The sequence below is a fragment of the Alosa alosa genome, chromosome 21 (genome assembly GCF_017589495.1).
Source record: "Alosa alosa isolate M-15738 ecotype Scorff River chromosome 21, AALO_Geno_1.1, whole genome shotgun sequence".
NCBI classification, from domain to species: domain Eukaryota; kingdom Metazoa; phylum Chordata; class Actinopteri; order Clupeiformes; family Clupeidae; genus Alosa; species Alosa alosa.
This window is the reverse complement of record NC_063209.1, coordinates 15,897,246-15,915,372: the sequence shown is the minus strand read 5'-3', so window position 1 is coordinate 15,915,372 and position 18,127 is coordinate 15,897,246. Positions and strand designations below refer to the sequence as shown.

The 18,127-nt window shown below is 41.5% G+C and overlaps 1 protein-coding gene across 1 annotated transcript in view; it reads left to right on the top strand.

Annotated features, from left to right (window-relative positions):
* Positions 1-18,127, top strand: part of apba2b (amyloid beta (A4) precursor protein-binding, family A, member 2b) — a 101,818-nt gene that overhangs the window by 54,800 nt on the left and 28,891 nt on the right. The window contains 2 exon segments of the mRNA XM_048232178.1: positions 7,775-7,855; positions 11,944-11,983. Of these exon segments, the coding sequence (XP_048088135.1) occupies positions 7,775-7,855; positions 11,944-11,983 (121 nt within the window).

Here is an 18,127-nt window from a genome sequence, read left to right as displayed (position 1 = left end):
TTTGGCATATATCTCAGTGGGCATAGAGTTGAGGAGGCATTTTGGTTGGCATCTCAAAAAATAACATGGACATTTTTTTTTTTCCATAATTTACTTCAAAATGTAAAACTTTCATATATTCTACATTCATTACACATAAAGCAAACTTTCAAGGCTTTTTGAAAATCTAGATGATTAAAGCTTACAGCTCATGGTAGATGCATTTGAATATAGCAAAGTGCATACATTTGTTGGTACAGAGTTGTGTTGTCTGAGCTTTGGGCAAAAGCATGTGCTAATTGAATAAATGGAAATTATAGTAGAAGTATGTAAATCTGAGTGCATGTACAGTGAAGTTGGAATAGATCTGGCCAGACATGGTGATGAGTTGGCTAACGTCTTGCATAGATATGATGTGAAATGGTGTTGAGTTGGCACACGTCTAAGTGGGCATAGATATGATGGGACATGGTGATGGAGTTGGCACACGTCATAGTGGGCATAGATATGATGGGACATAGTGTACTTGTGTTGTCTGAGTGGGCAGGAGTTGACCTGCAACTGTGATCAAAGTGTAAAAAGTACATAAACGTCTTTGTGAACTTCTTGAATCGATGACCCTGGTGTTGTCTCCTGACTCTGCTATCCGTTCCGCTGCGCATCCAGAGTTTATGTAAACTCATGAAGGATTTCGCACCCATAACTGCAGCTTGTCCCTGTCTGAATGGAACCGATAGGCTGCCTCAGTGTCTGACCTTCTCCGCCCTTTTTGCAAGTGCTTTTGGGAACTTAATTGGGAGAGGCAACTCTGTTGTCCTGGCTGGCTTCAATTAGCCTTGTTTTTTTCTTGTTTATTTATCAGACACAACACATTTGTTCACTTAATTTGCGGTCACAGTTTGTGGTTTTACCAATTCACAGTAGGGCCCATTTTTATCCACTGTGCCATCAGAGGAGGTTGGTGTTTAAGATGGAAAAAACAGAACTTAATGCTCACTGAACAACTCACAGACCATGAAATGACCCTCAAATAAGTAAATGTATGGGAACCACTGCTTCAGGAATGTTGCTGCAGTAGGTCAGGTCTAGGTTTAGCAACGTTGTGTTTGGCTGGGCAGTGTACTATACTATACATTGCATCTAGTGTGATGCCTGATTAAGCGATATTGCATGATTTGGCTGAGGGCACAAGGCCGGAGGCCTGAAGTCATACGTGGAGTAATAATTAGTTGTGGTGAGTCCAAAGGAGGTTGTTCCTGGATATCCTCACTCATGGAATGCCTCCTGTCCAATCAGAAATCATTAAATCGCTCGACCGGACCAAAGTGTTGTGTAATTGTGCATAAGCTCACAGTTGCTAAACAGTGAACATATGTAGTAGTTTAGCAGTGCTTAAATTACTTCAATTACTCAGTAAAGACACATTTCATTTCAGTATAGCAAAGTGCACTTTTGTTACTTAGAGGAAAGCTGTGGGAGGCAGTATAATTTCAGCTTGGTCGTCCTCATAATTGATGTTTGGAGTTCTCTCACTTCGGGGAAATCACTAGCAGGGTCAGCTGCAGTGGTTCATATTAAAAACACTGATATCGCTCTTTATAAGGAATGTGTGCAAGGTCTTGTGCTTTAAGGAGAACGTTGAGAAGAGGAGAAGGTGTTTGAATTAAGAGCAGGAAAAGTGATGGGAGAAAAGTCATTAAGGTAATTTCAACATGAATAATGAACCAATTTAACTACACGAGATGAGAAGGAGGTTTTTATGAAGTGTCAGATTAAAACTAGGGCTTATAAATCATCAGTCGTAACTTCTCTTCAGTCTGGAGCCCCACTGTGCTGAGTACGGTATCAAACACAACGCTGGGAAGCGATCCCTTCAGTGGTATCCATAGCAATGCCTCAGCTTGACAAATCCAAGAAATCTAAGCTAGTTTGATCTGTTTGATGGCATTTCAGAATGTTCTTAAATTTAGTGGGGTTGGGGGGGATTCTTATCTTTTCTTTTTTAAATGTTTCTTACTTCTTTCAAGTTTCGTCTCGTCTTAGGACTGGCATTCAAAAAGGTTGCAGGAGAGTAAATGAGACATTTGCTGGAGTGATTACTGACTCTGTACTTTTAAAGAGAGATCAATGACTTGGATGATCAAAGTGTGAGCTTTCTTCCTCTTCCTCTTCCTCCTCCTTCCCACTTGGCATCTGGATACTTCATGATGTGTGATTATGACCGCCGGGGAAGCGGCGGTCATATAGGTTTAGTCAGATTTTTTTTTTTTCGATGCCCAAATTTCCGTCAATGATTCCCGGGACACTGAAAGACCGGGTACACGAAACTTGGTGGACATGTAACCCCACATGGATAGCATGGAACCATCGTTTTTCGTTTTGATCTGTAGCCCCCCGCTGAATTGGACCCCCGAAAGGAGGGTAGGGCAGACACAGTTTTCTGTGAATATCTCGAAAACCGTAGGGTTTAGGAGGACCATTTTTTTTTTGTATGTTGATCTCAAGGGGCCATGTCAACCCATTCCATAACCACTCATTTCATGTATAGCGCCACCTAGTTAAACACAAAAAGTAAAAATGAAGTGGTGTAATTGAAGGTATCTGTGACCTAACATAGTCAAAACTGCACGAAATTGGAAGTGTAGGATCATTATGACACCCTCTGTATGCACGCCAAGTTTTGTGGAATTCCGTTCATGGGGGCCAAACAATAAATTAATTTATGTTACTATACACCAACTGGCCTGTAGGTGGCCGGAGACAGTTTTCTGTGAATATCTCGAGAACCGTAGGGCCTAGGAGGTCCACCTTTTTTTGTATGTTGGTCTTAAGGGGCATGTCAACCCATCCCATTACCACTTATTTCATGTATAGCGCCACCTAGTTAAAAATTAAAAGCAAAAAAATTAGGTGTTTTCATCTCAATATCTCTGGCTGACAAGGTCAAAACTGCACGAAATTAAAAGTGTAGGATCATTATGACACCCTCTGAATGCATGCCAAGTGTTGTGTACTTTTGTTCATGGGGGCCTTACAATAAAAATAATTTATGTGTACATTTAGTGACATTACACCAACAAGGATTCCCCGGACACTGAAAGACCATGTACCCCCACATGGATAGCATGGAACCGTCATTTTTCGTTTTTTTCATCTGCAGCCCCCGCTGGACTGGACCCCGAAAGGAGGGTAGGGCAGACACAGTTCTCTGTGAATCTTTTATGGTATGTTGGTCTCAAGGGCCCACATCAACCTGGCTCATAATCACTCATTTGTGATTTGCCCCCGTAAAAAATGAAAATCAGTAGGATTAAAAGAAAGCCAAAATAAATATTCATCATCATCATCATGGCTGCATTTTCAGTATTAGAAGTAGTGTTTGTCCACTAGATGGCGATCGTTGCAGTGAGGCGTAATTTTGTTGGAAGTTAAAAGTGGGTTGGAAAAACAATGGACGCTATATACAAGGACTGTAATTTACCGCGAGCTTAACATCTAATAAGGATAGGACGATGTTCACATGAAGTGTAATTCCCATTTCTTCTTGAAGCGAAATAAATCTGAGGATGTTTATCGGACATGCTTGGTTTTACTGCAGGTACGTTAATCTTGTAATATCAATAAGGACCTAGGTAATGTTACCGTTAAGCGTTGGTTGAGTGATGGAGGCATTTGATTTATTGCATTTGTAGAAAACTATAAATGCAGTTATACCAAGCAAATGTATAGCAGCACTGTTTGTATCTTTCGACTGTCATTTATTGCACGTGCTACAAAATCATTCTGTGCAATGGAAGATTTACCAACGTTACACCGGTCTGATACAGTTTTGCCTATACATGCGTGAGACTGAGACGCTTGTTTATTTTGTTTTAAGTGCGTGCAGGGTTTGAGAGGGGAATCGATTTGCTTTGATTCCAGCTTGGTAGTTGTAGTCTGTGAAATTAAAAAGCACGTGTGTGTGAAGTATCCAAACAATGACATCTTCATTTCATTATGGCTGCTTTAGCAAAACACCTTAAGCTACTGTGTAGTGGGTCCCATTTAGAAGTGGCTACTTCATTCGCGCTTTCCTTGACTCATGGAGCTGCGTGAATGTTATTACAACTTTTCGCCACGATATGACAGTTTAAGTCCGCTTGATACTGTAAGGCGTAAGCCATTGGTTTCCAAAGGAGATTTTATTTGTGTCGCCAGCATAGCCTATTGACAATTTATGTTGTCAATAGGCCTACCTTATAATCCTACCTGTAGCTTAGGGAAGCTAACAACTTTCTATTAGGATCTAGTTTGTTAGTTACCGTTTTGTCATAACTCCCTGATGCATTTTTGCATTTAGAATAGCCAGAGCGTGTATATCTCAATCGGAAAATTAAACAATATCGGGTGCCTATGGACTAGGCTGGGTGAACCCAGCCTGATCTGCCCGCTATTTATTTTTTGATTTCTTAAAAGATTGAGCTTGGTCTGATGAAAGCCAGACTAGCCATGGACCTCAGTTAAACAATGCAAGGGAACATGAATCAGCCTATATTTGCACTAACAATAACGGACAAAAGCTCTTCAACTTTGGCCCGTTAAAATGTGTATGAACAGTCTAGCGACGCATTTCATCAAGGCCCATTTGGACATGTCAGTTATTTGCACCACTGGTTAGATGTAAAACAGCATTTTCGTTTCAGACTAGGCTACTGTTACTTAATTTGTGCATTAACAATAACGTTTCAGACTACTGTTACTTAATTTGTGCATTGACAATAAAGTATTACATGAACTAAAGATGACTAAAATCTTATGTAGAAGAAGAAACATTCACAAAAATCCATCCATCCAAAATGACCTTTGTTTTGATAGCTGTTGAAAACGGCATGGAACTGACAGAGATGTTTTTTGTTTATAAATACATAAAAAATAAATAAATAAATAACATTATGCTGATACCTTTTGCTTTTCCCAAATACAATGTAGCCTACAGGTGTAAGTGACCTTTCATCAATCCAGTTGCAATGGATGAACTGTGATGAACTGCCCTACTTGTGATTGTTTAGAGATTTTAAAGGTTTTATAACAATTCTACATCTTCTTTGGCTATTCTACAATCTATTCACCTTTTCAGCACCAGTAGGGTACTTTCTGTGCAACCGCACACACACACTCAGGCATGCCAAACAAGCATACACAAAAGTTTCAACAGTGGGGGATGGAGTAAAATATGGAGACAAATTGAAGTGTGATTTATTTTCGCGGAACGGATGTACAGGACTGAGCGGTGGTCATATTTTGTACCGCTATGCGGTACATCTAGTTAATAATATCCAATTTCTGTGCTTTGATTTTGGACTTTGTGACGGTTTACAGCATGAGTTTTCCAAAGTCATATGATATTTCTGATGAAACTTCTCCTCCACTCAGTGATACCAGATATGACTCTGAGAGGACTTTACTTGCTTTTACTAAATACATTAAATCAAAGGCATTTATTTGCTGTATTTAGACCCTATTTAAAGCCTGGAGTCAACTGTACAAAATGGTTTTGGTATGTGAACATTTGTTTTCATTTATGTGTGTGTGTGTGTGTATGTGTGTGTGTGTGTGTGTGTGTGTGTGTGTGTGTGTGTGTGTGTGTGTGTGTGTGTGTGTGTGTGTGTTAAAATGTGATGTGCCGGTCGTGGCTTTGGGATGGATTAAAGGATGATTTGTGAAGAGGCTGGGGCTGGGGGTGGGGTGGAACTTTATGTCTTACGTGACACTTTTCTTATTGGATTTTTACCTACTGTAACCTCTATTACTAAACTCCCCTCCCCCATATCCCGTGTGTGCGGGTTCTTGTGTGTGTGTGTACCAGCTGGAAATGACTCATATGCCATAAAACAGGGAGCCCACCTTCCTTGTAACTCTTAACCATCTGTGCAGACCCCCAGCACACACACACACACACTCTCTCTCTCTCACACACACATTTACACCTACTGTCTGACCTGAAAAGATGGAGGGGTGAACACTCTTAGAGGGATGCTTCACCTGTTCTGCTGTGTTGTATCTGAGCATGTTGTGTTTGTGGGTGTATTTGTACATACAGTGTGTGTGTGTGTGTGTGTGTGTGTGTGTGTGTGTGTGTGTGTGTATGTATGTATTAGTGTGTCTCTGTGTGTGTGTGTGTGTGTGTGTGTATTAGTGTGTGTGTGTGTGTGTGTGTGTGTGTGTGTGTGTGTGTGTGTGTGTGTGGCTTGTTTGAATGTGCACATGTCCTAAATACATTAAAATCAAAGGCATTTATATACCCTGTTCTGACCTGTGCCCATAAACAGCACTCCCAATTTGCTCCCAGTTTCCCAAGCCCAGGATGTAGGTCTGTGTTTAATACTATCTGGCATTACATTTGGATATGGGATGGAGAGCTAATACAGCCCATACACGCAGAATGAGTCTCTGCTGTGACGTGGCACATTTGGATGATGGAGAGAGAGAGAGAGAGGAGGAGAAAAGAGAGGCACCACCACCATGACCATCATCATCTTCATCATCCTCTTCCTCCTTCTGCAACTTTAACACTTCAAACCGTTAGTCAGTGAGGATGTGATTACACTGAGACTTGTGATAGACTTGTGTGTAGGACAGGTGTTCAGGTGCAGGATAGGTGTCCAGGTGTTTAGATGTTCAGGTGTTCAGGTGCAGGACAGATGTTCAGGTGTTAAGGTGGTGTTCAGGTGTTCAGGTGTTAAGGTGCAGGACAGGTGTTCAGGTGCAGGACAGGTGTTCAGGACAGGTGCAGGACTGTATTTACCCTCACAGAGGAGAAAACAGCACAGACAGAAAAATGGAAGCTCATATTTCATCAAAAGCATCGCAGTAAATGTCAAACTTAGATAAAGAAAGAGAAAGATAATGGAGGATCCTCTGGCAAGACGCCTGGTCATAATGTCCCCCCCTTATGGACCCACAGCTTTTGATGCGTGTTCCTGCTAACTTCCTGAGGGCTTAGGGCTGTACCACTGGGAAACTGTGAAGAGGGCTCCCTCGCACCATTTCTGTCCCCTGCCCATAAGTAGGCATTTATGCAGACTTTACATCAACAACAATTCGTAGCGTTGTAGATATATTAGATTGATAGATAGAAAGATACATAGATAGATCGATAGACAATTTTATTCATCCCGAAAGGGGAATTATGGTGTTACAGCAGCAATTAAAAATAAAAGTAAAAATATTAAGTCTCTGTGCAATTGATTGTAAAAGATTCTCTCAATAAACAACTCTAGGAGCTCTAGTGTACCTGAGAGCACAGAGCTCTTTTAATCAACTTGTTTAGTTTTGTTGTTTTATTCAACTTGTTTAGTTGTGTTGTTTTAATCAACTTGTTTAGTTGTGTTGTTTTAATCAACTTGTTTAGTTTTGTGTCTTTGGTGTGTTTGTCACATGAATCTCAGGGTTACCCAAATGGAGGCTGGAAGCTTAAAACTCTTCAGTAAACAACTGCCATAAAACAAAAATGCAAACGTGTTTGTGCATCATGTTTTTTGGTGTTGTCAATTTAACGATAGCTCACAGGTGCTGTCCCATTGCTGTCATTAGCATGTTGAACCCTCACAGCCTCTCAAACTCAATCACTTATCAACAAATGTCATTTCAGTTTTTGAGGTTTCTTCTCTACTATACATGAGTGAGCTTGGGGCTTGATTGGTTGTCTTGATTAATTATTTGAGTGAAACTGGTTGGCTACTCCTGTGCAGTACCAGTGATGAGGCCGCCGCTTGCTTATTGGTTCTAAATGCAACATTGTTTCTGTCCTTGTCAGGTGACCAATAATGCGGAACAGCCCAGGAAACAGCAGCGTTCCGACCTCAACGTTCCGCTGGAGAACAACAACGTTCCGGAGGTAAGTTTGTCTGACAAAATGATCTGTCCGAAACAGAAGGCAGCTGTCTGCTGTCTCACTGCTTTCAGCCTCTCTCTCTCTCTCTGTCTCTCTCTTTTTCTCTCTCTCTCTTTCTCTCTCTTTACCTCTCTCTTTTTCTATCTGTGTGTGTGTGTGTGTGTGTGTGTGTGTGTGTGTGTGTGTGTCAGATCATGTGACTTCTTTTTCTTGAAAATAAAAAATACATGTGAAAACCTCAATTTTTGAAGTAGCTTTTCTCATTCCCTCTCATCTTTCATCATTTCTCTACAGAATCAGCCAGGCCTAGTGTTGGTTCAAGGCATACTAGATTTTGAGAGCAAAGATGAAACATCAAAGACAAAAAGTTCTTTCTGGCACCGCCCCACTGGCAGCCTCAGTGTGATAAGAGTGTCAGGCTTTAATCTGTTCTTAATGAATGATTTTCAGTACAATACGCGGGGTGGGATCTGACCATACTGCGGTAGGGGTGTCCACAGAGTTCTGCTTTGATTCTAGAAGAGGCTTTGGAAGGGCAACATCTGGAGAAGTCTACTCTGCTGAGTGTGTGTGTGTGTGTGTGTGTGTGTGTGTGTATCTTTGTCTGTGTGTGTGTGTGTATCTTTGTCTGTGTGTGTGTGTGTGTGTGTGTGTGTGTGTGTGTGTGTGTGTGTGTGTGTGTGTGTGTGTGTGTCATTATGCGTGTGTGTGTGTATCTTTGTCTGTGTGTGTGCGTGTGCGTGTGTGTGTGCGTGTGTGTGCGTATGTGTGCGTGGTGTCTGTGAGATAGCAGATTGTGATGTGAGTAAAGCACAGTAGGGAGAGAGAATGAAATCTGCCTGGTGAAACACAGCTAGAGTCCTCTTTGTTACTGCCTCTCTCTCTCTTTCTCTCAGTCTCTCAGTCTCTCTCTCTCTCAGTCTCTCTCTCTCTCTCTCACTATCTCTCATTCACTTCTCTGTGTATTTCCACACTGCCAGGAGCTAAAATAGTGATACAAAGGTATGGAAGACTACGCACTCACTGGCTGAAACTTGAAGCTGCCTGTGTGTGTGTGTGTGTGTGTGTGTGTGTGTGTGTGTGTGTGTGTGTGTGTGTGTGTGTGTATACTGTGCTGATCAGGCATTGGACACTCAAGAGAGGGTCAGTTGAGTGTTTAAGGGGTTAAAGGTCGTCCAGGGGCCTGGGGGTAAGGGGTGGGGTTGTTGAGGGATTGTGTGTGTGTGTGTGTGTATGTGTGGAGAGATAAGGTGTGTGTATGTGTGGAGAGATAAGGTGTGTGTGTGTGTGTGTGTGTGTGTGTGTGTGTGTGTGTGTGTGTGTGTGTGTGTGTGTGTGTGTGTGTGGAGAGATAAGGTGCGTGTGTGTGTGTATCAGGGGAAAATCCACTCCTCATACTTGCAGATATGAGTTACTGTAACTTAGTTCAGATATGTGTTCAGCTTCAGTACACACACACACACACACACACACACACACACACACACACACACACTTTACCCCTCCACCCACACCACCCACCCACCCACACACACACACACACACACACACACACACACACACACACACACCCTTTACCTCTCCACTCACCACACACACACACACACACACACACACACACACACACACACACACCCTTTACCTCTCCACCCACCCACACACACACACACACACACACACACACACACACACACACACACACACACCCTTTACTTCCACACACACACACACACACACACACACACACACATACACACAGAAAGAGAGAGAGAGACTGGTGTTCTGCTCTGCCCCTCTCCTGTGTGTGTGTGTGTGTGTGTGTGTGTGTGTGTGTGTGTGTACTGGAGGTGCTGTGGAGATGCTCCTGTCTGAGCTCACTGAGCCCAGAGACACACCAGGCCATGAAATATGAATGAAGCCCTTCCCCGTAGTGGCACACAGACCTGTCTTCTTTTACGGCTTTACTCCGCCACACACACACACACACACACACACACACACACACACACACACACACACACACACACACACACACACACACACACACACACACACACACACACACACACACACACACACAGACTGGTGCTCCTCTCCATGTGTGTGTATGTGTGTGTGTGTAACTGTGTGTGTGTGTGTGTGTGTGTGTCTGTGTATGTGTGTGTGTTTGTTTTTCTCTTCCCCTCTGTGTGTGTGTGTGTGTGTGTGTGTGTGCCTGTGTATGTGTGTGTGTGTGTTTTTCTCTTCCCCTCTTATCCCTTCTGATGTTGTATGAGCGATCTTCTGCAGCTTTTGTTTAATCCACTCATGCATCTGGGTATGGTACTGCAAACAAAGACTGTATTGATGTCTGCAAAAGCATCATGAAGTTCCTTTGATGTATCGATAGCATGTGCAAGAGATGGGTCATTAATAGTGACCGACCGAGCAGGACCTTTGTAATGAAATGCTGCCCTCTGTCCATGGTGTGTTGTGAGGATGGCAGGGAGTCTGGGATGAGTGCTCCTGCTCTACAGGTTATGTATGAGGGTGTGGAAATGGTTGTGGTGCTCATGGAGATTCTGCACACATCCAGGATCTTAGCTAAATCGGAATCGGAATCAGAATCAGAATCCCTTTATTCTCCAAATATACATAGTGCACAGGAGCATGACATGGTGGAGTAATCACTCACTGAATGGAGACATTTATGATGCATACATTTTTGCTTAAAATGCAACATTTTTGCTCTTATGATTATGTGCTTTTGTAAATGGCTAGTTTTCTTTATAACTTCGTCAAAGAATTTTCATGCTTGGTCATGAAGTGAAGGGACATGAATCAAACCCAGTCTGTCGTAGCCTCTAGATGTAAAAACAGCTTCTATAACTTGTAAGTTATCTTTTGGTTGTGGCCAATAAACTCTAAAGTCCTTGGTACATAGTTGGATACATGTGTGTGTGTGTGTGTGTGTGTGTGTGTGTGTGTTTGTTTGTGTGTGTGTGTGTGTGTGTGTGTGTGTGTGTGTGTGTGTGAACCCAGGGACATAGCCTGCAGTGTTGTGGGAAGCAGCTCATTACAGACGCCTGTAAACTATGCATACCTGAGATAATGATCTTCTTATTAGTGGCTGTCTGATTTATGAGGCCCTTGCCATACAGAGGCTTCAGTTAGCTTAGCGCTCTCTCTGTGTCTCCTTTTCTCTTTATCCTCTTCCACTCTTACTTTACCACTTTGTTCCTACCATCATTTCTGTCTCTTTTTGTTACCCTCTCTTCCCTCCTTCTTCCTCATCTACCTCTTCCCCATCTCTCTACCTTCCTTTTCCTCTCCCTTTCTCTCCATCTGTTAACCTCTCTGGCCTCCTCATCTCTCTCTCTCTTTCTCTCTCTCTCCCTCCTCCCTCCCTCAGCTGTAATGAATAGAGTGGAGTCCAGCAGCACTTCTCCCTGGCAGTAATTAGACTGAGCTGAGATGCTTCATATGAATGGCAGACCTAATTTCTAGGCTACTCATTCTCCCTTTTCATGTGCCGTCGGTGGAGAACTTCCAGAAACTTCTATAGCGGGCCGCCCTTAACTTCTCCACTGATTGTATTGTTCCTCTTATCTATTTTGGGGAGTGCACGTGCTGCTCAAAAGCCCCCTTAACAGCTGAGATGGCTCTGCCTCTCCCCATCTGGTGTTACAATATATCTCATCAGCACAAGTAGACAGGGCTATGGGCACGCCAGACTGAAGAACGTAACATTTTTGTCTACTTTAAAAATGATTTATGGGTCACTTCCGTTTCAATATTTTCATTATACATTTTATCCCTTATTTTGTCTGTTCTCTCCCTGCCTGCTGCTGTAGTGTAGTGTAGTGTGTGTGTGGGGGGCGGGGGGTCATAATGCCTCTAGAATTGGAGATAGCCATATACCCTGGCTACGAAGAGGCTTCTGTCTGCTGAATATCTGTCTGGGGACACTCATCTTCTCATTTTGATGTCATCTCATTTCACCACATCTCATCTCATCTCATCTCATCTCATCTCATCCTCCCCTTGATCCAGTGCTCCAGTGCTCATTTAATAAACTGGTTGTAACATTGTTTGTTTGTTTGTTTCTGCAGCCAACAAAGAAGACAACCGCCTTCCCCAGCTTTGTGGATGGTAAGTGTGTGCCATCATTCTTTTCCTGTCTCCTACTCTCAGTACCCCCAACAAAAAATAAATAAATACATAAATAAAAAAACAAACATCAGCCCTCGGATAGAGGACAGGGAGGGGGATTACATCTCCCGTGCTACAGACAAGACAAATGTTTTCCTCTGTAAGGAGATTATATTATTGTTAGGAAGCTAGCCAGGCACTTTTTTGTCCTTGCTTACTTATTGGCTGCCTCCTACAGTAGCTGAGCGTAGTAGCCTAGATGTCCTCCAACTGTGATGAATGGAGAAGGTTAACTCAGAGAGACAGGAGGAGTGCTTATGAACAGGTTTGTTTATGTCGTTTTTGTTCAGATGCCAGTACAGTGAAACGGAAGACTTCCATCTTTGTTAGTGCCCTGAGAAATACAATGATTTGAAATGAAAGATATGAATGGGCATTGATCACGTTGGCTGACCCTAACCCTTAGAGACAAGTATGCCTAGCTCTCCCTGATCTGCTTTAGTGTAATTCATACTTTATCAAATCTCTATGTGCCAGACAAAGATCTTTACCAACTCCACTGGTTCTTTACCTCCGTTTTTAAGAATTGGCTAGGCACAACGGATGGAAATTAGCCCTCACAAGCTAACTCCGGCTTATTTACAGCTTGTCTGTTAATTAATGAGCATTGCCCTAATGAATAAATACATAAATAAATAAAGGGTAATTCATGCTTTATCAAATCTCTATGTGCCAGATGAAGATCTTTTCTTTACCAACTCCATTGTTAACTAGATGTACCGCATAGCGGTACAAAATATGACCGCTGCTCAGTCCTGTACATCCGTTCCGCGAAAATAAATCACACTTCAATTTGTCTCCATATTTTACTCCATCCCCCACTCTTGAAACTTTTGTGTATGCTTGTTTGGCATGCCTGAGTGTGTGTGTGCGGCTGCACAGAAAGTAGCCTACTGGTGCTGAAAAGGTGAATAGATTGTAGAATAGCCAAGGAAGATGTAGCATTGTTATAAAACCTTTAAAATCTCTAAACAATCACAAGTAGGGCAGTTAATCACAGTTCATCCATTGCAACTGGATTGATGAAAGGTCACTTACACCTGTAGGCTACATTGTATTTGGGAAAAGCAAAAGGCATAATGTATCAGCATAATGTTATTTATTTATTTATTTATTTATTGTGTATTTATAAACAAAAACATCTCTGTCAGTTCCATGCCGTTTTCAACAGCTATCAAAAACAAAGGTCATTTTGGATGGATGGATTTTTGTGAATGTTTCTTCTTCTACATAAGATTTTAGTCATCTTTAGTTCATGTAATACTTTATTGTCAATGCACAAATTAAGTAACAGTAGTCTGAAACGTTATTGTTAATGCACAAATTAAGTAACAGTAGACTAGTCTGAAACGAAATGCTGTTTTACATCTAACCAGTGGTGCAAATAACTGACATGTCCAAATGGGCCTTGATGAAATGCATTCGCTAGACTGTTCATACACATTTTAACGGGCCAAAGTTGAAGAGCTTTTGTCCGTTATTGTTCGTGTGTAAATATAGGCTGATTCATGTTCCCTTGCATTGTGTAACTGAGGTCCATGGCTAGTCTGGCTTTCATCAGACCAAGCTCAATCTTTTAAGAAATCAAAAATAAATAGCGGGCAGATCAGGCTGGGTTCACCCAGCCTAGTCCATAGGCACCGATATTGTTTAATTTTCCGATTGAGATATACACGCTCTGGCTATTCTAAATGCAAAAATGCATCAGGGAGTTATGACAAAACGGTAACTAACAAACTAGATCCTAATAGAAAGCTGTTAGCTTCCCTAAGCTACAGGTAGGATTATAGGGTAGGCCTATTTACAACATAAATTGTCAATAGGCTATGCTGGCGACACAAATAAAATCTCCTTTGGAAACCAATGGCTTACGCCTTACAGTATCAAGCGGACTTAAACTCCCATATCGTACGTATGTACACATAACCTAATTTTTTTAGACCCCCCCATGGATGAAATTCTACGAAACTTGGCATACCCCCAGAGAATGCCAGGTCAATCATACACATAAAATTTGGTGCAGTTCTGAACATCTTAACTGAAGATAGGGGCAATTAAAGCAGAATAATATTGCATTTTCATTTTTACCGGGGTGGGGTGCAAATCACAAATGAGTGATTATGAGCCAGGTTGATGTGGGCCCTTGAGACCAACATACCATAAAAGATTCTTCATCCCTCAGTGCCACGGTTCAGGTAGTTATTTAGGAAAAACTTTGTTTTTTTGCGGTTCGGGGCCCAGCTCGGAGGGGGCTGGTGATGGTCCCGGGGGCCGAAATGAAATTTTTCCGTAAAAGTCTAGTGGGGCTACATACCCACCAAATTTCATGTACCCGGTGGTTGGGTGTCCCGGTATCAATGACCAAAAATTCAGGGAGTAGATGACGGAAAAATTCTTGAATTATGTGCATGTGTGCGTGTACAAATTTATGTTTATGTGTGTGGATGTGTGTGTGTGTGTGTGTATGCGTGCTTTTGTGTTTGCCTGCTGCGTATGTGTGTTTGTGCATGTGCATGCATGCGTACACATATGTCTACTGTGTGAGTATGTGTCATACATTATGATTACTGTAAATGTATGTGTGTGCGTGTGTATCTGTTTATGCACATGTGTGCACATGGAATGGGTTAACATGACCCCTGGAGGCAAACATAATGGAAAAAATTGGTCATCCTAGGCCCTACAGTTCTCAAGATATTCACAGAGAACTGTGTCTGCCCCACCCTCCTTCGGGGGTCCAGTCCAGCGGGGGCTACAGATCAAAACTAAGAATGACAGTTCCATGCTATCCATGTGGGGGGTACATGCCCACCAAGTTTTGTGTACCCGGTCTTTCAGTGTCCCGGGAATCCTTGTTGGTGTACGTCACTAAATGTACACATAAATTATTTTATTGTAAGGCCCCCCATGAACAAAAGTACACAAAACTTGGCATGCATTCGGAGGGTGTCATAATGATCCTACATTTTTAATTTCGTGCAGTTTTGACCTTGTCAGCCAGAGATATTGTGATGAAAACACCTAATTTTTTGCTTTTTAATTTTAACTAGGTGGCTTATACATGAAATAAGTGGTAATGGGATGGGTTGACATGCCCCCTTAAGACCAACATACATAAAAAAGGTGGACCTCCCTAGGCCCTCACGGTTATCGAGATATTCACAGAAAACTGTTTCCGCCACCTACAGGCCAGTTGGTGTACAGTAAAAAAAAAAAAAGAAAAAGAAAAAAAAAAAAGAAAAAAAAAAAAAATCTGACTAAACCTATATGACCGCCGCTTCACTGCGCGGCGGTCATAATAATAATAATAATAATAATAATAATAATAATAATAATAAGCTTTATTTGTATAGCACCTTTCATACACAGAATGCAGCTCAAAGTGCTTTACATTTGAAGCATGTAACACAATAATAGTCAGTCAGTCATTATCAATCACTTTTCTTCATTTGCTGGGGCTGTTTATGATCTACTCAGCAACATATCAAAAATATAGAAAATGACGTCATAAGACTGGCAGCCTTAACCCTCTTACCCCCACAAGCAGCCATATATGGCAACTGTGGCAAGGAAAAACTCCCATATTCCAGGAAGAAACCTTGAGCAGAACCTGACTTAATAGGGGAGCCCATCTACTTCTGGCTGGCTGCGCCCTCAATAGTAGCAGATGTAGAATAATCTGAAAAAGTAATCTACAGGATAAGATGAGTTAACTAAAAGCTTTCCTGTACAGGTATGTTTTCAGATCTTTTTAAAAATATTTACTGAACTCGCCTGCTTGATGTACAGAGGCAGGGTGTTCCATAGTTTTTGGGGCATAATGGATAAACGCAGCTTCTCCACTTTGTTTGTGGAGCACTTTGGGTGCGATTAAAAGATTAGAATTGGATGATCTAAGTTTCCTTTGTGGTTGATAAGATATTAAAAGCTCAGAGATATATGAAGGTGCTATGCCATTCAGAGCTTTGTAAGTAATTAACATAACCTTAAAATCAATTCTATAGGAAATAGGGGAGCCAGTGCAGTTCAGCCAACACAGGGGTGATGTGTTCTCTCTTCTTAGTCTTAGTTAAAAGTCTAGCCGCAGAGTTCTGGATGAGTGCCAATTTCTTTAGATGTTTTGGGAAGACCAGTGAAAAGTGCATTGCAGTAGTCTAACCTGCTAGTGATAAAGGCGTGAATTAGTTTTTCTGCATCTTGTTGAGTTAAAAAAGGGCCGACTTTGGCAATGTTTCTCAAGTGGAAATAGGCTGTCTGAGTAACTTTACTGATATGGGGCTTAAAACTTAACTCTGCATCTAAGATGACACCGGGGCTTGTTACTTTTTGGTTTGACCACCAAGCCAAGTTCCCCAGATTACTAAGAATAATATCTCGCTTTAGTTTTGGTCCAACCAGAAGTACCTCTGTTTTGTCATCATTTAGTTTCAAAAGTTTTTGCTCATCCACTGATTAATGGAGGTTAGGCATGCAGTGAGGGAGCAAAGGCCATCTGGGTTAGTTGGCTCCACAGAAATATACAATTGGGTATCATCTCGTAGCTGTAGAAGTTTACATTATGCTGACTTATGACGTTTCCCAATGGAAGCATATATAGAGAAAATAGCAGGGGACCAAGGGCTCCCCTGGGCCACACCAAAAGGCAAGTCATGTTTTTCAGATACATGATCTCCTAGGGACTGATATAAAAAAATCTCTGCCAGTAATGTAGGTTTGAAACCAGTTTAGAGCATTATCAGAGAGACCCACCCACTTCGCAAGGCGGTGAATTAGGATGCTATGATCAATGGTGTCAAATGCACTCAAATCCAGAAGAATAAGGATTGAGACTTTGTTTGAGTCAGTAGCTAGTCTGAGATCATTGACTATTTTACTAGAGCCGCGTTTCTGTGCTGTGATTTGATCTAAAACCTGATTGGAATTTTTCAAGGATACTGTTTTCGTTGAGGAAGGTATTTAACTGATTACAAACAACTTTTCAAGTACTTTGCTCAAAACGATAGATTTAATATAGGCCTGTAGTTGCTCAGATTGGTATGGTCAAGATTTGACTTTTAAGTAAAGGTTTCACAACAGCGGTTTTAAAAGCAGTTGGAAATATACCTGTTTCTAATGAGGTATTTATTACCTTGAGAAAAAAAAGGGAGCTAAGCTATCATATACTTTTTGAGGAATCTAGTAGGAATTGGATCTAAAACACATGTTGAGGAGCGGTTTGAGTTATAATTTTACCAAGCTCAGATTGAGAAATAGTGCTAAAGGACCTTAATTTTTGGGGGCTGTTTTTGGGTGTACTATCAAACATATCACTTGTGTTACCAATAGCCTCCTTATAGAAATGACTTTGTTTTTTGAAGAAGTCTGCAAATTCTTCGCATCTTAGAGAGGATGCCTGACTGAGTGTATCAAAAGGTGTTTGATGCAATAGCCTATCAATGGTAGAGAACAACACCCTAGAGTTTCCACTGTTTTTCAGCAATTACCTTAGAGAAGTGGTTCCTCCTCTCATTCGAATAGCTCTATTATAATTTGCTATTTTTTCTTTTTAGAATGGCACGGTGAACCTGTAACTTAGTTTTTCTCCATGTTCTCTCAGTTTTCTACATGATCTTTTTTAGATCATGGATATTTTCGTTCATCCAAGGTGTCAGTTTGCTACAGGGCCTTTTTTTCAGTCTTTAAAGGGTGCCACTCTGTCAAGCAGAGCCCTAATTCACGATTGAGAGCCCTCTACCATTTGATCAATGGCATGATGTAAAATATCTAAATTTATGGAGTCTATAAGAGCTATGAACTGCTGTTCTGCTCTAATGTCCAAAGTCAGCGATTTGATTGCAATTTAGGGATGAATTTTTGGAGTATGTAGTACTATATTAAAAGATACACAATGATGATCAGACATATTTATATAATTTACTGATAAGTCTGTGACTTCTATCCCTCTAGAAATGACTAGATCGAGGGTGTTGCCAAGGTTGTGGGTGGGTCCTGTAACATGCTGCTTTAGCTCTAAACTGTCCAACACATTAAGGAACTTACTGGCTTTAGCATCAGTTGTCTTATTGACATGAATATTGAAGTCGC